This window comes from Microtus ochrogaster, unplaced genomic scaffold, assembly GCF_000317375.1.
Source record: "Microtus ochrogaster isolate Prairie Vole_2 unplaced genomic scaffold, MicOch1.0 UNK11, whole genome shotgun sequence".
Taxonomy (NCBI): Eukaryota; Metazoa; Chordata; class Mammalia; order Rodentia; family Cricetidae; genus Microtus; species Microtus ochrogaster.
This window is the reverse complement of record NW_004949109.1, coordinates 6460423-6484432: the sequence shown is the minus strand read 5'-3', so window position 1 is coordinate 6484432 and position 24010 is coordinate 6460423. Positions and strand designations below refer to the sequence as shown.

The following is a 24010-nucleotide window of genomic DNA, read 5'->3' as shown; positions in this document are numbered from 1 at the left end:
CTAGGTGAGCTGTAACACTTGATTAACAGGAGAAAGACCATGGGTTCAATCCCTGGTAGGGGCAGTGGGTCATAGTGGGGCTGGTTCCTTACCTGTGGCTTCCAAGAACTGGATGTGTTTTTCTGGGAGCAACAACAAATAATAACACACTAATGAGCAGGAAAACTGTGTGAGGAGCCGTGGCTTTGGACATCTTAATAAGCTGTGATCGTTGCTATCTGTATTAAGTTATTTTAAGTATTCCTTAACCTACAAGTACTTATGTATTCCTATGGAGTTCCTGGTGCCTAGAATGAGTCCTGATATTGTGAAAACTCTACTATGGTATGGAATTAAGTGGGAGGGAAGGGAAATACTAGTCTGAATCAAGTCTTGGAGCTCAAGTGCTGCCTCTGCACTTGTGACTCAGGTTCCTTTGTAGAACCAAGAACAAGTCCCATCTTCATTAAGATACCCACTCTAAGATTCTATGACCGGCTGGGTCAAGATTTTCTGTGCCAGCCATACATGTGACCTTATTTTCAAATGCCCATTGTATTTGATAAATCTTATCCCTCTAAAATATCTAAAATATTTCTCAGATCAATTATATAAAAGTGTTAGACTGATGACCTATTTGACATTTCCCAGCTTATATTCAAATCATTTCCACTCATCATTTGGGGCTAAGATAGTCTTAAAACGTAGACACTTTTTAAAAATTCCTATGGTAGGGTAGGAAAAATTTTAAATGAAAATAAAGACACCCCATACACAGTAGCAGGAGTGAGTTACCCTGAGTTTTAGAGATGACGGGTTCTGCAGCCCTGCGTCTCCAAAAGCAGAGACGAAGATTCTTATGATTATAAAGATGAGTCTGTGGCCACATGCTTTGCCACACTTACAAATACAGTGGTTCAACTTTAAAAAATTACCTCAACATGTCTGAATAGAAAAGCACTGCCTATAAATTGTCGGAACACCAATGTGTTTACACAAAGATGAAAAACTTCTATAAACACAATGCTTCCAGTGGAGAATGGCAGGCAAACTCAGAATAAGCACACAGAAGAATAAGAAGGAAGAAGCAAGAAAAACATTATTAATAACCCAATACCTTACAATGTTAACTTTCACATAAGTATATTGTTTCTGGAGAAGGCAGTAGCGGACGCCTGCCAAGGGCTGCAGTGATAGGTAAACACACTGCTAAGTTGAATCCTGTTATCTGATTGTGTTTAAATTCTGATTATATTTCACTTGACAAAATAATTAATTATTGCAAACTCCCAATTGTTAACAAGAACCTAGAAGAATTCCGATTGGCATTTTTCCCTCTTGTTATAAGTTCAAGCGCAGGGGAACTGAGCTATGTATTCCCTTGTGACAGTTATCATTTTGGGGGTACTTTCTTACCTTGCTAAGAATGTAAATCACATCACCACGCTTAAAGGACAACTCATCAGAAAGACCTCCAGTACAGTCCCACAGACCCTGGTAAAAATTGGCATAATCAGTGCTTCTATCTCCTAGAAAAAGAAAGAGAAAGTTGGAGTTACGGCTTGAACCAACAGAAATGAAGGGACCATCCCAGACTGCCGGAAAGTCTAAACAGCCCTGGTCTGAATCATAGAACCTCCTAGTGAACCCACAAGAGCCCTTCCTCTGAGCATGTTCACATAGATAGTTTCAGAAAGGTTTGGTTTCTCGTGCCTCCCTCTACTTCCTTCTTAATCTAAACCCTGCAGTGATGGCATTCACATCAGAACAGCATGACACTTTCTGTGTGTTTTTATGAAGCCCTAAGCCTCCTTGCCACATGTTCTGAAGAACGATTGGCCTTACAGCATAACCAGCAGTATCTATGAGATGGGTAGTAGCCATCTCACAGAGTTTAGAACACTTGATAGCAGCGATAGCAATAACAGCAGACTTCAGTACACAAGTATAAGTAAAGCATCTCTACTCGATGTCTCTCAGAGTTATCTCTACGATGGTCTTGCAACTCTGAAACTGCCATTTTGTCAGTCAGGTCTAGGACGTTAGGCTCTGAATAAACATGCGACATAGAGTGGAGCGATCAGCTCATCCTTCTAGCGGCATAAGCACAATGGATGTGATGTGCTCAAACTGCCATACACACCATTAACTGATTGATTATTTAGTGCTCTCTGCTCTGCAGTACTGCAGTAACTGGGTAACAAACGCTTTGTCACTCACAGTGCGGGTCTCCCGGAACACAGCACACAGTTAAATACACTGGGTGCTTTTGTTGCACTGAGAACTGCTTCCTGTTTTTAATTTCATGATAATTGAGTTTTGATGAGTTCAGGAAAAAAGAATGCAAGTAATATCACTAAGACATAAGATGTCCGTGTGTTCGCTAGCCAGGCAGAACACATGTGTGCTGACAGCTTCCATCTCTGGAATGTCATCTTCGAATCTGAGGGGATAATGTGGAGATGTATGCGAGATCAGGGCTGTCATCTTAGTTTTGCTAGATGGCTTTCAAACAGCAGGCTTCTTGGCCATCCCAACACAGCGAGTCACATTAGCATGGTTAGCCAGTGTTGGTTTTCACAAAGTATTAATTTTAGAAGATTTAAAATTCTCCTTAAGGTCGTTGACATTTCTTTTTTAGAAAAGAGCATCTGGATAACACGGGCTCTAAGTGTTCTAGGATGCGCCTTTTCAATTGCATTTGTGAGGAAATAACAAGGACTAGAAAATACAGCCTAACAGAATCCCCCTTCATTTTTATTTTTAAAAATTGGAAGAGAGAGGACAATGGGGGCGGCAGGACAGGATAGGAGGAGGAGGCAGAGAGACAGACATATTGGCTTCTCCACTTCGCACTTGGGATTGAAGCACTAAAATCAGCAGGGATGCGTCCAGTCCCGGAATGCAACCAAGAGCTAACAAAGCTTCTGGCCACCCCCATCATACCACCCCCACCCCCAAGCCTGTATTAAATAAATTCTGTAAACGGACACTAGAGGGCACTCCAGCTGGTCAGATATCTCCAAACATTGTCAATTTCTTTCTTTTTTTAAGAAAAAAAAATCACTTAATAATAAAGTGACTGATTTCTTTTAAAAACCACTTATTTAGACAAATAGAGATTTAGAAGTTGAAACATTCCTGTCAGATTAAATCAACTACTAAATGGGTCAAATGTTGCACCCCACGCAGTCTGTCAGTGTCAGCTTGAGAGTCAAGGAATTAGAGCAGAGGGGATGACATCATTTCATAGTGAGGCCCTCCACGCAGTTTCAGCCAAGAGGCAGAAGGTCTACATAACTGGTTTTCCCAGTAGGGGCCAGGCCGTGTTCCCATGCTGCTCAGCCTTAGGCTTGGTCCGAAGACACGAAGAAACAGACTTGGGCTAAAAACTAAAGTCAAGATTTTTGGCTGAGCCGTGGGATCCAAAGGGTCCCTAGCTGTCCAGGCAGTTCCTCCTTCTTCAGACCCTCTCACAAGACTTTTCATTTCATAGATTTTTTTTTTTTCAAATAGGGGTAGGGAAGAAAGGACAAAAAGAAAAGTATATGGTGATTTCTAATACATACTCTTATCACTTTGGGCTTTCTCTTCCCCTGGATACACTTGGAGAGACTCCCATTAACACTAATGGGAGTTATAGAAGCGGGCAAGGGAGAGACCCCCACCGTGTGCAGGATGCAGCTCTCCCTGGATTTGCATCAGGAACACTTCACTAAACCTCACTGCTGGATGGAGGCCACAGAGTCAGGGGTGGGGCAGTGCTGGGAGAGATGCATTCTCAACCAAGCTTTCTATAATCCTGCTGCTGATGGGACCCAACAGTCCACCTCAACTCTGTGCCCCGCATGTGAGCACTGTGAAGACCCCTGTGTGTACTGAGCAGCTAGATGTAAATATGGTGGAGATGGTCTAGGTGTGAAGAGAAAGCATCGACAATGGGGAGAGGGCCATCTCCTAGGGAAAGTATGCAGGGCGTAAGAAAATTAGGAGCAATCTTGTTTGTGGAAAGTAGGAAACTCCTCTTGTTTATTGTTAAAATGTAAGTGTGTCTAAACATACATAGTCAAAAGTCGTGTAGAAATACAGAGTTGACAAAATCACAGAAAATGAGCACTTTTCCCCTATGCCCTGGAAGATAACCCATGTGAGATGTTTTTGCTTTGCTTTGTGGTGATGGGGACCCAATGCAGAGTGTTGCATATGCTGGTCAAATACCCTCCTGCTGAGAAACATCACTGCCCCCAAGATAGGATGTTTTATAATATGGAACATTGAGAGGTACAGTTAATGTGGCTCTGCTGTCTATCTGTGGATTAGTATAGGATGTTTTACAATATGGAACATTGAGAAGCACAGTTAATGTGGCTCTGCTGTCTATCTGTGGATTACTAGCACTCTACCCACACCACAGCCAATATTTTGAGAATGACCACACCAAAGTTCACCTTGTTATGTGTGCTGTCCCGAGGGACATGAGCTAGTTTAAAAGAAGGTAAAAAATTAAAAAAATAAGTTAGCTAGCCTTTGAAAAATTTAGACAATGTGGTCTTAGAAACTTAATAAAATGATATTGAGGAAAGCTAACAGAATTGTTACCAAAGTATAAACTGAAGATGTGAACACCAGACAGTCTACAAAGGAAGATTACAGAAGACAAAATGACAATGAGTGAAACACGGTGACGTCACTGGAGATCCTCTCCCAGGTACAGCAAACTGGACAAGCATTTTACAAAGGGAAGCATACTTTTAATAGTGTTCAAAAAAATCAAGCAGAATCATCTGTATCCCTATATATGTATATGATCTGTGCAAGATCGATAAAAGTGAAGTGACTTACAGGACAAAAGATGAACTCAGGTTTACTTTTGTATTTTACATTAGAACATGATCGTTTTTTTTTTTTTGTAAAATTAGTCAATGTAAAAAAATATATAACATTCTTGAGTAAGGTTAGAAGTTCACGTCATGTGATGCTCAGCAAGATAGCAACACCCTTGTCAGCTCAGCGCCTTGTGTGGCAAGCATCTAGTCACTGACAGCACAGACATGAGCAAAGGTCACCACTGTGCAGAGGATTGAACTGCGGCTTGAAAGCACGCCAGGGCACGAGAGATAAGAAGGATTGTAGTGCCTTCTGGCTATGGCATGAAAAGCACATCTGTGCACTGGATTCCTTTCCGAAAAGCCTGCAAACATCTGAAGCATGGCCTCTTGCATTGTGGAAGGTCTATCTACCAGGTGTGTCCACCTTCTACACATTTACAGGTTTTAAAAAGAAACCTACATGCTTTTGGTGGAAGCTTCGTGATACATAACTGAAAATATAAATACTGAGTTTACTAGCAAGCACAGTGCCCTGGGCTTTGTTTGCTGCCAGGTTTCACAGCTGTTTTACAGGGCAGGAGTGCTAACATCTAATGACTGTCCTTGTTTCCTTTCTGAAAAAAAAGCAAACCCAAGCCTTGTGCAGCAACCTGCTCCTGCCTTCCTGTCCAGGTCCAGAATCAGGCCTCTGCTTCCTTTCCATATGTCACAGTAGGAAGGCCTTGGGAAAGCTACTTCCTGAACACACACTGCTTGTCCACCCTGCTTCTGACAGCTCAAAAGAGTGATGGATGGACAGATCAGTGAGAGGAAGGTGACCTGAGCTTCAGCTCTTTACAGGACCTGGGGTGACAGGGCAGACCTCGCCCCCGCTGACGTGTGGCTATAAAGAGGTGTAAAGTCCTGATAAGAAGGCAGCCATCTCTTCCCCCACTGTAAAATAATTGCTGCTTTATCAAAACCAACCTCATGCTTGCACTACAGATAGAGTATCTTGTGCTCCTTGGAAATAACAACAAGCAAGAAAAGTTGTCCGCATCATGTGACTTTGTACATCATGTACGCAGTTATTTTCCAGTCTCGGTCATAATTAGTACTTGAGGCCATGTGCCAGGTGGAAATGCAGAACATCCATCCCAGTCTTCCAGGCAACCAGTGTCCTTTTCTAATTTTTTAAGCTGCTGTCACTGGACTCTGGCATTTCTTACCCAATTCATTTGCTTTGTGTGTTAATCATATGCAATGAAGATATGCATGGCCAACATTTAAACAGGCTGCAGATCAATTAGCGGTCTTAAGTTTATCTGATTTTTATCAAAGAAGACAGAGCTGTGGGTCGATTGTCAGAGCCTGTGTCAAGTTGACCTTTTCAGAGATGTCTACATTGCCAGTCCCCTGGGCAACTTGTTGTCCCCTGTTAGTCTCTGAATGGCAGAAGTCTGTTCTGCTCAAGCACAAAGTATACACAGATGTCTATATTACATTCTTATAGGTTTGACAGCAACTGCATGTTGTATCTATAAACTGTCCTTTAGCAGTGACACTTCCTCAATGATGATAAGCTAATTTATGCAACTAAATCTCCTTTGTGCAGAAATGAAAGCTAATTGAGTCATTACAAAGTAATTCAGGAAGGAATACCTTGTATAAATTGGCTTACTTTATAAATCCTTCTCAAGTGGTTTTCATGCATCCTAAATGGGACTAAGCAGCTTCTCAGGAAGAAGACATACAGACCAAACAAGTTAACTTCTCCGGGGAGCTGTGCAAACATCTTTAGAGTTAGAGAGTGGCCAGAACGAAACAAAAATAAGCCGTGCCAGGCCTACCTGAGGTGTGGGTTACACTGTCCCGACTCCCCTTCCCGTGTTCGTCCATCTTCAGCGAAGCAGCGTCCTCTTCCTCCTCTGCAAATGAACACCATCAGTGCACAGTAACAGACCCCGAGTTCCCTTACAGCAGCCACCCCGTCAAAGGCTGGACAAAGTCTACAGCACTGAAACATTACCTTTAAAAGCACGAGACACTCAAGTAAGTCCACATTCCTTTGTTAATAACCAAACAGCAACTCACCAAGGCGTAAGCTGACCTGATGCAATGTGAGATATGCACTAAGGTGCTGCATATTTGTCTTAAATGCTTAGAGAAACTTGTCTGGAGCAACTTTAAATCCAGCACGGCCCTTCAATCTAGTAAAATAACAGCTGGCATTATACAAATATGCTGTGTTAAACTGAGTAGCAGTAGCACTACAATAAAACCACAGTCCTGAAAACATCAAGACAGCACGGGGAAAATGTGTGATATAAAATACAGATAACCTCAAGTCATCAATTGTCAGACATGTTCACTGGTTTCCTCACTTAATCCTCCCACAAGATGGGTCCTAACACTTCAAGGCAATTCCCCCAAATTAGACTGTGGATCTCCTATGGCCACATACACGGGAGGTAAGGCTTTACAGACAAATGGTTATAAGTCATCATTGTACAGACAAGTACACCGAGATGCAGAAGGCGGCAAACTTGCAAAGCACGCGATTCAAACTTGAGTTTGTGGTCATCAACCATGTTTTTTATCCTCCCTGTAGTTAGTACTTGGCTCAGATTTTTTTCCTCCTATACAGTCCACACACATTCCCTTCCAGGATATGGAACAAAATAATATAAAGTTAAATAAGACTTTTTAAAAAAAATTTTTTTAGAACAGAATCAAACTAGTCATTCTTTTCTACTAAAAAAATAGGTGCATTACAGCATTACTTTCTCTACTTAAGGACTCATAAAAAAACTGAAAAATATTTAATGTAGACTATACAAACAAATGGCAAACCAAAGAAAAACTCAATTAAAAAAATATCCTAACTCAAGTATAATCCACAATGTATATGTAATATACATATAAAATCAGTTACCAATTAAAATTTTTCATTGAGTGTGTGTGAGAGAACATTAGCCAAGAAGGCAAAGGTAATAAGAGCTGACAGCCTGCTGGGGACAGAGATGAGACCGGAGGAAGAGGCGCTAACAAGGGTCGTCCCTAATGGGTGGGACACCAAGCACTGGAGTGGTGCAGGGAAGAGTCCACTCAACCCAGGAACCCATGCAAGACCCCCGCAGAACACAAAGAATTTTCAGGACAGGTGAGAAGCTCTTTCCAGACCCATAGATGGCCTCACCTTAGAGAGCATGGCACAGTCACATTTACAGGACAAAGAAAAATGGTTCTTGGGGAAGAGCAAGATAGGAGAGAATGTGAGAAATGGGGGCCAGCTTAGGGTCCATGAACATCTTGCTAGAGTCTTCTGCTCAGTCTGGTTGGCAGTGAGAGCCCTAGGTTTCCAACAAACAGGGCAGGACTGAAATTGCTTTAAAAATGATTATTAGATCCCATTGTCTTAGACAGCCTGGATGGGGGTGTGGAGAGTCTAGATAAAGAGGAAGGAAGTCCTGAACTGAAGGGGCAGAGGAAACGGGAAGGAGGTGTTGGGAGAGGTGGCGGAACCAGAACCGATAAGCTTTGTGTCTGCCTGCCTAAATATTTTAAGGCTCAGGTTTAGAGACTAGTGGACACATGGACATGCCGTCACTAGGCTAGCCCAGATCATATGTGCTGCCGGGGGTAGGGTTAACACCGACAAAAAGGCAACTGTAAAGTACTTGGGAAGTCTCCTGTACATTTTAACTAGTGATTAATCAACACCAGTATTTAAAGCAAGCTGCAGAGTTACTGGGCTTAGAAGTCAAATATAAGTGGTTTGAGTTTATATAATTCAACTCAGACAAAATAATAAAAGCTCCAAAATAAGGAGCAGCTGGAACTGTTTGTCTTCATGCTCACTGTGAGTTAACCTCGGTAATTTAATACGGGACACTTCTGTTAACAACCGTCATCTCACTTTGGCTAAGGCTCAAGGACTACTTATCACAAGCGGGTTGTTTATAGGGTGTTCTCACATAAACTCTAAAGGCAGAAATTCACACTTAATTCCACCTCCTCTTTCCACAGATGGTACATTTATTTTTAAAGGTGAAAGTCGGAGCTTGCTCTTTCCTTCATATCCACTCTCTCCAGCCTGGTCACAAGAGGTAGAGATGGTAAGGGCGCTTGTCCTTAGTTAAACAGAGCCACAGCTAGGTAGGAAGCACTGCTTTTGGCTTTTAAGAAGAAACTGGAATTTAGACTCATCATCCAACGCTAGCATCAACATACCATAAAAATAACTGTAAGAATTAAATGGAAAATGTTCTTGGCAAAGTTAGTAATAAAATTTGAAGAATTTTATTACCACAAATTGATCTTTTGTTTATTAAAATGTGTCCATAGTATATGCTAAGAGTTGTACTGATGTGGGAAAACTTGGCCTCTACACAATGCATTATTAAATCATTAGAATAATGACATTAAAATATTTGAGTGCCAATACTTACAGTAAAGTCTCTGTGGGGTCACCCTTGTAGGCAGTGCTGTGGAGCATGAGGTGCTTCCGCGACACTGCCTGCCTGCATTTCAAAGTTGTACTGACATTTTAGGTGAAAGCCTTGTGCAAGCCATCCGTCAAGTTTTCTAAATAAGATTCAACAATTCATTCCTCTTGGCCTAACAATACCAATAGCTTCCACATAAAAGACAAGCTCAAATTTTGAGTGATTTAAATTCTACAGGAGCATATTCACAATGAATATTGACTAGAGCCTGACACAAATAAAGGCGCTGATTAAGTCTTGTGAACAAATGGGTCCAAATCAGGGAAGTTCTAATGTTCATTGTTCATTTATTAACAGAGAAAACTTCCCCACACCACTAAAAGCTGCAGAAGAATAACCAAAATTCCAGGCAATAATTACCTTCACTCCATATTAGAAATACACATGTTCACATGTTATTTTACTTAGATTTATTATTAAACATATTTTATTTTCATGCTGAGGCACAATGCCATTATAATACTAATTAATACCTCAAATAGTCAATGTTTGTGGGTTAATATATTCCATTCAACATTTTAATAACAGTAAACAAAAACAGCTCAGCTATGCAGTAAAATCCATCAAACCACACAGATGGTTATAAGGTTTTCATTATGTGGTTTCCATAGCAATCATATTGCAAATCTGGAAGCTTCTTGCAAATAAGCAGCTTGTATTTACATGCCTCTCAGCTGCAGCCCAAAACTCCCCAACACACCAAGTTATTATTCCAATCACACCGAGTTAGAAGAATCGTCCGGAGGTTGCTTTCTGATCAGACGAGATGAAAAGAAGCTAAGTGCCAAGGATAATCAAATACAGTCAGCACCTGCTAATCAGTGCGTTCTAGAAATGTCTGGTAGTCAGAAAAGGTTACTCGAAACCCTGTCAGAAAGAGGAAACTTCCAGAAGCCTTCAGACTCACACAGTCCTGAAGCCTAACTGCAGGCACTTCTCTTTCAATGGTGGCTTGACCTCCTTCCTGGGCTGAGGAAGAACAGAGTCAAGTCTTCCCAAATCTCTTTAGGAAAATCCATGTTTAGAAATGCTTCCTGTGGAAAAGCTGGGACTCCCCTCTCCTCTACACTAATCTATTGAATTTGAAAACTGACCCAGTTCTAGCAAATGGATTAATACCCTAAAAAGGACCACAAATCCGTACAGCTATGTGATATTTGTAATACTGCTGCTTCTAGCTTACTAATGTTCCTACTGTTAGGAAAAATAATATAAAAAAATGCTTAACACACCACGCTCAAGAAAAGCTACAGACACTTGGTCTGTATTCTATGAGGCAATACTAAGTACTTGTATCCTCATCATTTATGAATGCAAATAATGAGACTTGTGGAGCCTGAATAACCTGCTCAGGTGACATGCAGTTAGGACGTACACAAGAGAGAGTTAAAGTTGAGGCACAAGCTAGGAAACCATAGTGTCTCTTCTTTGATTTTCATTTAAATTTCAACTTGATGAGGTTATTGTTTAGTAATTTCAAGTACAAGACTCTAGATAAACACACACACACACACACATACACACACACACTCATCCTTCACTGTATGGTGAATTATTTTCATAAGTATCTGCTGTTTATGGACATGGGAAATATTTTCACACAGGTGGGCAGGCTAGACACCACCGCACACTGTATATGAAACCATCTTTCTTTAGAGTAACTCTGGAAATAAAATAACAATTTGTAATGGCAAACTCACACAGTTTTGCTGGTCCTTGTTCCTGTTTTCCTAGTGCTGTCTTCAGCTCAAACTTTTTACACCCTCAACATCAACACAGGATCCAGAATTTGGTACGGTTTTTAATCCAAGCCATAATTGAAAGCAGGCTTGTTTCCCCGTCAGCAAGCTTTTTTCTTAACCCTTCCATTAGTAAGGAAACACGCGTACTTGGAAGTGGTCAAGATGACTCAGTCCTTCTATACACAACACCTGAAAGAACTTCACCTCCACACTGGAGCCATGCGCTCACCTGCACATCTCATCAAGGGCTCAGGCTCTAGGGCACTGTAAGCCGAGTGTCCGTCCCTGAGTAGACAGAGGTGTAGCATGTGGGGACTGAAAACTCAAAACGATGTAGAAGATGGGAACTCTACTGGGGAGGGGTTATACACTTGACTCCTTACCCTCTATTCTCTCTCCAAGTCTGTGGGAAGCTTTGAGGCTGGAGGAGATGTTGTAAAAGAGAGTCAAAAGGAAACATGCAGTCGAGATGGACAAGTTTAACAGCAAGGGAGAGTGCGGCCAGGAAGGCTTACAAATCCAAAACATTTGGTTACGTATATATGATACTTATAAAGATGTTTCTATTTAGTGGGCAAACATACACTAAGGCAATAACATTACATGTTATGTTGCCACAATGGATGGGAGAATCTCACAGGGCTCTACTTGAAGGTCAAGAGCGCCAGGCCAGCGATGACTACTAAGAAAGGGGAGCCAGTCTTCTCCAGGGACGAGGCTCCCCAGAGGTGACCTAATCTCAAGCGGAGTCAGCCCCAAATATATACAAATGAGCAACCCTAATGACCTTAGCAGGTTGTATTTATAAATTTGTGTGTGTGTGTTTCAACAGTAATTAAATAAAAGGCTCTGAATTTGAGGAGTAGGGGGCACAGGAGAAGTTGGACAGAGGAGGAGGATGAAATGATATAAACACAGTATGCATATGAAATTCTCAATAAATAAAAAAGTCAAACAAAAACTAATAAAAGAATCAAACTAACAATTTTTATTAAGAGATAAAGCAAAAAATTAAAACAATACATGTTTTTATAAAGATACAAGCATGTGCCTAGCCTTTAGCCTTAAACTTCAAAATGAGCAGCAGCAGATGATGGCAGAAGTGGCGGGGCCACGTGTGCTCTCCAGGAAACTGGGGGGAAAGTGCCCTGTCACTGCACCTCTGCTTACTCATGTGACCATACATTGCTTCTGGTCAGTTACCCGTGTGCAGTCCTTCACAGCAGGGACAGTGAACCTAGCCTAGAGCACTCTGAGGACTTGGGGAGAACCACGTGATAGCCATACTTTTCTCAGGAGAAAAAGAAGGGAGACCAAGACCAAGTTCATTACCTTAGCAGTGAGCTATTCTTTCTCAACAATTTCTGAATTTAGCAACCAATAAGGCCAACATGAAATTTAAGGCACAAAACAAGCAATAGTTGCTCAGTTGTACAATCAAATTAGGTTAAAAGCCATTGACTTGGATATTCTAGTCTTAAACGGTTTAAGCTGAAAATGTCAACATTGTACCACAAATGAAAAGGGAAATGCCACTAAAGTATAATAAATTTGTGTTATATTAAAACTAATATTTACATAAAATTTTGAAAATAATGCTTTGTTAAAAACTCAGACATTGTATATTTTACATTATACTTGGAATGGTGAGGAAAAAAACTCAAGCTCCAAAGAACTCATCAGATGGAATTGGGGAAAAAACTGAAGAGAAGAAACCCTATATATTTGTTCAGTTTCTTCACTTCACTAAGGGGGCAGTGGGGATGCTGAATGTCTGGAAGAAGGACACACAGCCTACACCCTCTGCCACCTTTCATGCAAGTGGACCATGGATGTTCTAACTATGGCGTCTCCGGCTACTGAGGTACCTCTCTGCTTCAGAAGCACTGTACAGGCAAATAAGGCAGCTGAGGAAAGAAACAGCTTAAAGATGAAGTTCTGAACCAGGCAAGATGGCTCATGCCTGTAATCAGGATTCAGAGGACCAAAGCAGGAAGATGGTTGTGAGTCTGCACCCAGCCTGGACTACTGTGAGTTCTAGGCCAGCCTGAGCTACAGTCTCAAACCAACCAATCAAACAAGTTTTAATAGACCAGATCCTTTCTTTCTACTGGAAACAACTGTGTCGCTGACGCAGCTCCTCAGCATTCTGGGTCTGAGTTTTATGAACATGGATCCTGATGTAAGAGAAGATTCTTTGCTGCCTTATAAATTTGTTAAAAATTCAATGCTAAAAATTGTCTTAGCCAAACAAAGTTGAATCAAATGATTTCTGTCATAAAAAGTTCTTTTTGGCTCTGCATTTCTGACATAAAGTTCCTTTTTAATGTAAACTAACTTTTCTTATTATCCTAATTATAAAAAACATTATCTACACATGGCTAGAAAATAGAAAAATAGCAATAATTGAAGAGAAAAAGTAAATTTTAAAATTATACTGATTTAAATATAACCATTATTGATATCTTGTAGGCCATGATTATTTAGTAAGATTTCCTCTTTGAAAAAAATCCTTTTATTAAGAATATCTTGGGGCTGGAGAGATGGCTCAGTGGTTAAAAGCACCAATTTCTCTCCTAGACGACCCAGGTTCAATTCCCAGAGCCCACATGGGCAGCTCAAAATTCTGTGTAACTCCAGTAATAAGGGATCCAACACCTTCACACAAACATACATCAGGAAAAAAATACCAATGCACATTAAAAAAGAATATCTCAAATACATATGTATTTCATTATCCCTATACATTTCTTTTCCTAAATGTGTATGTTATTTATAAATTATTTTACATCCCTTTTTAGAAAATAAATTGTCAATATAGGTTTTCAAATTTCATGAAGCAAAAATACTATCTAATCATAATTAAGTTACTAATTAGATTATTTAACTATAATGTGACTATCTCATTTGCTTTTCAAGTGCCTACAGCAATCTCCATTAAAAAGTAGACTTACTAATAAAGGGCTCACACCACACAGCTTTGGCTGCTGCTTCCGTGTCATGGGTACCATTCTTACTTGAATGATTGATACTCTACAGTTACCAAAACTTGAGAATTGGGTAGCCGCTGTCATAAAAACAAAGTGAATGTGGTGTTTTTGGAGAAATAAAGGACAGCATTTACTTCCAGTGACAGAGTTGAAACTTTCATGCGAACACTACAGTTTTAGAAGCTTGTAGCCAGCACCGTAAGCCACTGATAGGCTGTAGCACTGAGAGCCGTCCCTGCTGAAGCAGTAGTAAGAAACACACTTGGACCACTGTGTCCATATTTGGATTCTGAACAATGTAGTGAACCAGCACTTTCCAAATGACAACTGTCTGCTGACACAGACACAAGGGGAAAATATCTGTTCAAGGGCAAGACAGACTTCGGAGCTTCCATGTGAAAAAGTGTGGAAGATTCTTTGATGTCTTCAGACCCACCCGCACCCATGCTTCCACTGTTGCCTGTGGAGTCTGGGGTCAGTGACAGGAATATGCAGAATGACCTGCAGAGCCATCCCAGGCCTCCCTTCCCTTCTCTGGGTGACATCACGGCAAACTAAATGTGGAAGCAGAGGTGGGGGTCTCACTGTCTTCTGTTAGAGAGACTTTCAGGAGCTGCAGCAAAGGCAGAGCACACGTTCCTCCTCTCACTGACTGAGAGGGGGAAATCCCAGCATGTGAAAAGTTTATCATTATGATTTTCAAGTTCATTTAAAAATAAACATTCGTAGCTGGGCAGTGGTGGTGCACACCTTTAATTCCAGCACTTGGGAGGCAGAGGCAGGTGGATCACTGTGAGTATGAGGCCAGTTTGGACTACTGATTGAGTTTCACGACAGCCAAGGATGCATAGAAAAACCCTGTCTTGAAAAACAAAAACAGAAGAGAAAAAAAAAACATTAAAAAAGTCTCAGTTTTAGTTCTGATACACCAGACATTGAGCAGCATAGCCTTCCCAAACGAAAGCTCCTAGAAGTCTCAACCATTCTTACACCTCCTGAGGGACCCTTTAACACACTCTTGACTTTCACATTTAAGAATGCTGCCGTGTATTTTCCAGAGTGGGCTTAGTTAAATATCCAAACAATATTCATCCACTATAAGAAAAAAAAATTACCTTGCTAGCCTAGAACACTAAGCATTATTTTATGTTTCCCAAGCATGCAATCTCAGGACTGAATTATACTGTTGACTCATACTGAGCTGGTAAGTAAAATCTCTTTGTGGTTTTTTTTTTCTTTTCCTACATAGCCAAGTCTTTCCTTTCTTACACTTTTGCAACTACACTTTGGAGCAAAAGGAACATCCTATAATATTTGACTGATTAGGTTTGACCCACGGCATCACTCGAGAGCAGACCTGAATCTTTCCCTCCAGGGCAATGACCACAGTGAATGACAAAGTCACAAAATCAACGAATTAATACCAGTGGACACAGGTGTAGACTCGGTTTCCCCATGAGAGTCCTGGTCACCAGCTCTACTAAAGTTCTTCACTGTCTATCATTTCTGTGAATCTTACTAAGCCCAAATAATCAGGGTTTCATCTTCCAGGTGACTCTGGGACACCCATACAGTAGCATCTTCTCATCTGCCATCTGCTTCCGAGTCTCAGATGACCTAGGATTTACAGACTCCACTGCAGTGGGCACCAGGTGTCCTCTTCAGGACAGCTCTGAGGAGGGAGATGGGCGGTCACAGCAGCGCAGCTCTACTTTCCTCCCAAGCAAGCATAGCAACCCTCTCGAAGCCTAGCTCAGTTAACCCACTTTCAGACACTACAAAACTAATTTCTACAAACATTCAACTTTACTACAAGACTCTGCATACTTCTAGCGCCTCTCTCGTTCTTCAACAGGCAGTTTAGCAGCTTCATTGTCAAGTCCTCTTGTGATGTAGTTTCCCCTGGGCCAGAACCAAATACAAGTCCTACTGATCTTGAAGACATGGCTCAATCAGTCTCACAACCAGGAAGCTGTCCCCTGCCAGCCACAAATGTTTGTTTCCTTCAGGCATGACCTCCCCAAGAGCGTCTTTATAGCACCACAGACTGGCACAGAGGGTGGGGTGAAAAAGAATGCTTGTTGAAACAAAGTTAAATGGATTTGGCTACCTAGACATTCCTCTTGAGCTTCTGTACTGCTTGTAATATTAGGAATCAGAAAACATAGTTTTTACTATACTGATCATAATCTGTAAATTTCAGGTGTTTTCATAGGTCTCTTCAAAAGCTGCATTCATTAAACACATTCCAGCACAAAGAAACTGATATATTTTCATCCCCTGACCTTTCTCCCTCACTGAGTTCGTTTATAATTAAAATCCAAATGGAAATTTAAAATGCTCGTGGGCTTTAATAGCATTCATTTGTGTCTCTTCTTTGTCTATAGTTTTGGAATATGACATCTAAAGTCCAACAAAGGTATCCAGCTGATGGCTCAGCTTTCCCCACTGGTTACCATAGGTTTACAATGACAACTACATTTGTCTGGTTCTCCTCCTTAACAAGACTGGGTAGAGTTGAGCAGTGTCCCTAGTCCCTATTTATTTCCCAAATCCCTCAGCTCCACTCATCTTCACCTGTAGCTGCTATCTGAAGAAGGAAGATGTGATAGCATAACTATTTTATTACCTTATTTCTCTTTATGAAGTATTCTCTCTCTCTCTCTCTGTCTCTCTCTCTCTCTCTCTCTCTCTCTCTCTCTGTGTGTGTGTGTGTGTGTGTGTGTGTGTGTGTGTGTGTGTGTGTGTATGTGTTAGTACATGTAAACAGGTGTTAGTGCACGAAGGTCATGGACAACTTTGTGTCTTGGTCCTCACCTTACATCTTGTTTGAAATAGAATATCTTATTGCTGCTGTGTAAGCCATGCAATCTTCTAGGAATCCTCCTGTCTCCACCTCTTATGCAGAAAGGAGCACATAATACCCCATGTGACTTTATGTGGGTTCTTGGGACCCAAAGTTTGATCCTCAATGTCAAGTGTTTTACCCATTAAATCACTCTTACCCCTACATATATTTTGTATCAGTCCCTCCCGGTTGAAGGCCCCAAGTTTGTGATATCAGAAAAATCAACCATCCTAATTAGAGCCAGAGAGGCACTCTTAGTCCTTAGTTGTTTGGGCTGAGCTGGCTATGTCCAACTATGATAGCTGCCGAAGGCCGCAGTCCTGGGGATAGGAAGGATCAGGCACACAAGAGTGAATATTTAATATCCGTAAAGCAAATAACAGTCTCCTTATACTTTTCCATTGCTGCTGTATGCTTTCACTGCAGTGTATAACTTCTAGTCTGAGGCTTCATGCTTGTTGCCTACATGGGCTTTTCACCCAGGGCGGTGGCTCTAAAGGCTTTAACAGGTATCAGAAAGACCTAGGGGTCTTGTTAAAAATCCAGAGCCTGTGACCCATACATAAAGATTCTGTTTCGTTAGATTTGGGAGAATCTTTGAATGTGCAAGCTGCCATCCCATGCTGCTGGCCCAGGGACAACACTCTGTGAGCCTGCTACCTGCAGCCATGTCTCCTTACACATGACTTTACAAAGCTGACTGTTCTGGGGTCAAAACAGTACCTTAGTTGGTAGAAAGCTGGCCTGGCATGCATGAAGCCTTATATTTGAGCCCTAGTACTTCATAAAGCAGACATGGTGGTGCATGCCTCTAGGGTCAGCACTCAGAAGGTGGAGATAGGAGGATTACAAATTCAAGATCATCCTTGGCTATGACCTTATCTCAAAAAAAAAAAAGTTCAGTGTTTGATTATCATTTGAATGCAAGTTAATCAGAATTTTGTATCTTCAAATATTATTTCCCTTTTAAATTTGAAAACATAACATGCCTCACCAAACAGCAGCAACGTAAAATTAATTATAGTAAAATGACTAAAGCAGGAATTTATCCCACTGACACTCTCAAGAAAGTCAAAGGAAGGACATAAACACAAACGAAGGTTGTGTTCCGCAAGCCACTGCCCTCTTTCACCAGCTTTATGGGTTCAGCTAAATCGCACTTGCTCAACTTCAGTTTTCTCATCTGGAAAACGAACATTACCAGATGAGGTAAAGTGCCCAAGGCACTGTATACTGCAGAGCAGATTTACAGCAGTAGTCGCTGAAGAATCATCTCAGGATTTATTTACTATGTGTGAAGACTCCTAGGCACTTTGTACTTTAATATCATTCAATCCTCAACATCCTTTTGGGAAGATACACTATTATTCCCATTTCCCAGATGAAGAAATAGAGGCACGGAAGCATTCAGCAACTGGTGCAGCAACACAACTGGCGGGACGTGAACCTGGGCAGTCTGCTTCCAGAGCCCAAGTTCTGTCGGCGTGGACTCTGCATATACCATTTATTCCTATACTTGCTAGTGAACCAACCAGTACTTTAACCTTCTGATGTAACATGGAACTTACAAGAAGGATAATCTCATGGTGTCATATTGACATATAGTCTTGTTTTTAACACTCTTCGGTGACAAAGTAACATAGCTAACTGACAATTACATATCCTCCCTGAAAGTGGTGTCCTCTGCTGAGAAACTGAAGAGTCAATTTTGTAATGGCTACAGAAAATGGAAAGTGTGGCATTTGCCCCTTACATTTTTCTTTCCCTTGGAAAGCAGCTTGCAAATGGAAAAACCGCGCCCATCACCTCCCTCCCAGAGACTGAATATGATGGAAGGCAGAGGAAGGCCAAGCCCTGAAGCAGGCAGAACTGAGAGCAGCTTCCATCCTAGCCAGGAGTCCAGGGAGCCTGATCAATCCTGAAGATGATAGCTATAGCTCTTCACTAGAGTTGACGAGGACAGACATAAAGAGATGCAGCAAAATAAAGCACTTTACAGAACACAAAGAATAGAATTCTCAAAATAAAGATTTACAAGGACCTAGGAGGGGCTATGCACAGATATTCTGAATCACAATTAAGGAGTTTCCAATTCTAAGGTAAAAGGCATTTTCTTGGCATGGAGATAAATTTGTTATGAAGCATTTTATGATGGCCAGGAAAGAGAAGACCACAGTGTTTCTTTCTCTAGAATGGGGCTCCCCAAAGAAGCAAGGAAGAACTGGAGGGAGGGAAATTCAGGCACACAAAGCTCATCTGATGGAGGGCTCCTGCAAAACAGTATCTGATATTCTTCCAAGCACATAGAATAAAAGTCCGAACTTAAAAAATAAAACCCGAGTTCAGGTTTTGGCTCCCTAAAGGGACAGGCTGAACTCTCATTTGGAAGTTTCTCGTCCTTGGATTCCAGAAATAAAGCCAATATAAACAAAATGTCTTATGTAAAAGAGCCAAGGCATTTTTAATGTACATGACAGGCAAGTGTAGCTGAATTTTTCAAGGTCATGTACAGCATTTCAGAGTAGGAAATTGAAGTAAACGTCAACTTCCCAGCCTGCAAGGACAAATCCCTGCCGCTTTAGGGACCAAGAGCTGAACACTGTCCGGATTGACAAGCAACCCTTCCCCTGTGCTCCGATATGAGAAAGTGCTCTTGCTTCCCTACCCTCAGACTGTAACTGTTTAGAGACTACTTTTCAATGTAAGTATGACTTTTAACAAACTTATCTTGGCACTTTTGTTTGATAAAATGTTATGCTATAATTATGTACCCTATATTAAAGTATAATTCTGGACTTTATTTCCATCTAATTAAATAATGTAATCAAATATGTAACTTTAATGGCCTGTCCACTATCATCTTTAGAGGACCATTCAAAGTTTATTGTCCTTGCTTAGAGTGAGTCATCAACTTAAAGGCAATACATAAAATAACAATATGAACTCTCCTGACCAACTTAGCCCACCTAGAAGACTGATGCTGACTCCCCAAATGCTGTCTAATTACAGGACTTAGTTACTCCCATTCTGCCTATAGAAGAGCAGTTATCAGCCAGTGGTTACAGAATTCAGGTAGCTTTGTTAAAAATGGTTTTATCATGTGATCCTTTACTTAGCTTTGGAAAACAATTTCTGAATTTAAAAAAAAAGTCAAGAAGAAAAATTATCTCAATATAGTCCAGTGCAGTGAGGAAATACAATATAGGATTTGGCATGTGTCCACAGGAAAAGTCTGGCTTCCAGATGCTTCTTGCCAACCCACAGCGGATCCAGTAATGTTTAAACAACTGACAGTGTACACGCACAGCACTGATGATATAGGGACCAAACTCTGCGGGAGCCTGTCTCATGAGCATTTCCATAGGCTGCAAAGTAAAATCCAAACCAAAAAAAAAATCACAGTTCACTGACCAAAAGATCCAACATGCACAGTAGCTTTATTTATAGCATGCAGATGCCACTAAATTAATTAGGGTCTACATAAGGCATACCTCAAAAAAAAAAAAACATCTCAATATTTCTATTGTATTAGTCCTTGAAAATGAGAATGTAACCATGAAATAACTGCAGCAAGCAGACAACTGTCTCCATAGCTCACTCATTAGAATTTTATTATATAATATCCAAACTGAAACAAACTTGTCTTTCTCTACTTGTCCAAAAGGACAGATTGACTTGTGCCGGATGGTCAGAGGCTGCGGTTTAAATATGGCTTCCTAGAGCCTGGGCCTGTCGCTAACATGTGCTAGTTTGAATAAAATAAAATCGTATTTGGCTATTTTGACCTCCCCAAATTGTACTTTGTAAGATTTGAGAGTAAAATGAAAATCCTGACAGGGAATTTTGACAGCAAGTGGCAGCTGAACTGTCTTAAACATGAAATGTCAATGTTTCTTTATAACTGGCCATTAAGTGTATTATGAACTCAATAGTCTTTACAAACAAGAATACACTGAGTAAAATCTGCATTTACTAAAGTATACATTCAAACACAAACAAATATTGTTACTTTTTAATATAAAACTGTCACAGATTTAGCCAACAGTGAAGAAGCCAAGATATAAATAAAATTAGTTTGTGATTCTTTTTCCTATCCCCAGATGACATGTTTCTCTGAGATGATATTCTCTCTCTTGATGCCAAACAATTTCTGTCACATGTTTATGTCATGTGAGTTTTACAAATGCAGAGTAAAACAAAACAAAATAACAACAACAACAACAAACAGGCTTGATTTTTTGTGAGAAAAAGATTGATCGGCACAAGAAAACAATTAAGTTATTTAAATTAGGACTTCAGTTGATTGCAATACCAACTTCATTTTTATAAAATATTCCAAAATCACCACATTGGTCTGACCTAATAAGATTTCAGTTGCCAGGCGGTGGTGGCGCACGCCTTTAATCCCAGCACTCGGGAGGCAGAGGCAGGAGGATCTCTGTGAGTTCGAGGCCAGCCTGGTCTACAAGAACTAGTTCTAGAACAGGCTCCAAAGCTACAGAGAAACCTTGTCTCGAAAAACAAAACAAACAAACAAAAAAAGATTTCAGATGCAAACATCTATTACTCTTAAGTGTTTAAAGCTAAAGCCTGCATGTAGATCTGGATGAGTCTCTACTATAGTTTCTTTTTCTTTTTTCTTTTCTTTCTTTCTTTCTTTCTTTCTTTTTTTTTTTTTTTTTTGACACAGGGTTTCTCTGTAGCTTTGCAGACTGTCCTGGAACTAGCTCTTATAGGCCTGGTTGGCCTTGAACTCACAGAGCTCTGCCTGCCTCTGCTGGGATTAAAGGTGTGTGCCACTACCACCCCTAGTTTTTTTTTTTTTTTAACAAAAACATCATTTGTGCTCTAAACTGTATCAAGAAGCCACTTTGGTTAACTTACTTCATAAAGCCAACAGACCTATTGAGATCTCTTCTATCACAAACCCAACAAGGATTTCTTTTTGTCAACATAAATTATTAAAAACATAAAGATCATTGGTGCTCAAAAACAATATATCTGGCATGGAGCCTTTCCTATAGTAAGCATGCAAAATTCTACATACCTAACTTGAATTAAAGTTTATAAATCACATTTATTTATAATAAAATCTCTACAGCAGGGTCTTTGCAGTAATCAATCAATTACTCATGGAGAAGAATGTAACCTTTAGCAGCAATATGGTCAATGGCCAAACTGAAACAAACCTGTCTTCCTCTGCTTGTCTAAAAGGACAGATTGACTTGTGCCGGGTGGTCAGAGGCTGCGGTTTAAATATCTGAGACAAAACTTAGGGCATGATATGAACAGAGCTTCAAGTGAGACCTGCATCACTCCAAGAAAGCTACCGGGAAGCCTTTTGCCTTCCAGATCTCTGGAAAGTGTTGGGCTTCCTGAGGAGTCAAAACCTCAAGATTGTACAATATATGATCCAAACTTCTACAACCTCAAATGCAGTGTTCCCAAGCCAAGAAACTTGACACCATTGTGAAACCCTTGAGGCTCTGGCAGTAGCAAAAGCAGAATCATGGAGGAAAACCTCCAGAACCAAGATACACAGACCTCCCAGAGGAATATAAAAACCTGGCAAGCCACAGTACATGGACGAAGAGGAGCAGCCAAGTAAACATGCAATCCCTGTGTGGCCAGCTCTACTAAAAGTTAACCCAGAATGCTTAAACACAGGAATTAGGGAGAAGGCCAGCGAATGTAAATCTTCATGTTCAAGACCTTTGCCAAGCTAGAGATACAAACCACACAAGATTATTAGCTTGGCCCCTTTGCCTTCCCCTAGGAAGGATGGATCCCACGCGAATATCTTCTGGGACTTTGGGCCATCTCTTTTTAATGTCTCAAGCAATGGAGTTTCTTTCTCATGTCCTTTGTCCTTTGGAAAGTCTCTTTTTTTCTTTAAGGGAAGCAAAACTAAAAGTAGCTATAAATGTTAAGGCTATTTGATAGTATTTTTCAGATACTCCTATTTATAAATCCTTTCTTGAAAGCTTCCATGAATAGACACCCCACTTTGGTTCTAACAATGAATATGTAATGATCTGGCATCCTCCAGAGACAACACTAGCTGCCTACGTCTCAGTGTGCTTAAGGCATCTTTGTTTTATTAAAGCCCCTGTACCTTTCTTTCTTTTCTGGTTTTTGAGACCGGGTTTCTCTGTGGCTTTGGAGCCTGTCCTGGAACTCGCTCTGTGGACGAGGCTGGCCTCCAACTCACAGAGATCCGCCTGTCTCTGCCTTCGGAGTGCTGGGATTAACGGCGTGCGCCGCCGTCACCTGGTTAAGCCCCTGTGCCTTGTCACACTTTCACCTTCATGCTCTAACGGTGGTATTTACAGCCAATGGGCGTTCAGACAGACCCCTTGAGATGCCTCATCTGTGGCCACAGGCTTGGATTGGAACTTTGCTCCTTATCTGTTTCTCCTTGGTCTTTTGTTACATTCATTCTTGGTTAACACATCTCACTAACACTGTCAATATTATACACTAGCACAGTGCCTGCTTGATGAAAAATTGTCATGAGAAGATGTGTCGAGCACAGGACCTTAACTGAGTTTGAAAGCTACCATCTGGGAATCTGATGTAACCAGCATGCAAATGGCGTTTCCTGTTTACGAGCTGAGATATGAGAGTCACACAGAGGCCTGGGTGCTAGTGAAGGGTGGTTACTAGTGACTGGAGAGATACTTAGGCGGCGCTTCTCCTGGGCATTCATGGAGAACTAAGAGGAAGAAGTCCTGGGAACAGCCATGGCCTGCTTCAGTCCCTTTCCACAGCCTCCACCTCACGCTTCCCTTCCGTTAAGCTCACTTCCTTTCACAGCCCACGAATCCCGTGCCGGTTCCCACATTGCCCATTGCATCCTCTCAGCCACCAGATAAGCTGGTGCCTGGCTCCATCATCCTTCTCTCTGAAATTGTCTTATAGTTCACTCAGACCTTCCTGGAAACATCCTGACTAGGTATGTCAAGGTGATTAACATCCATAAATAAAGACGGGGATTGGAGGGGGTTCCTGCCTTTAATCCCAGCACTGTGGGCAGAAGCAGATAGATCTCTAAGTTTGAGGCCAGCCCGGTTGACAGAGTGAGTTCCAGGGCAGCCAGGACTTCACAGAGAAACCCTGTCTTGAAAAACAAAAC

The 24010-nt window shown here is 41.1% G+C and overlaps 1 protein-coding gene across 1 annotated transcript in view; it reads right to left on the bottom strand.

The window, feature by feature from the left end:
• Positions 1-24010, bottom strand: part of Skap2 (src kinase associated phosphoprotein 2) — a 158087-nt gene that overhangs the window by 15439 nt on the left and 118638 nt on the right. Inside the window, exons 10-11 of the mRNA XM_005366607.2 lie at positions 6638-6715; positions 1396-1508 (exon numbers count right to left, since the gene is read on the bottom strand). Of these exons, the coding sequence (XP_005366664.1) occupies positions 1396-1508; positions 6638-6715 (191 nt within the window). The remainder of the gene's footprint in view (positions 1-1395; positions 1509-6637; positions 6716-24010) is intronic.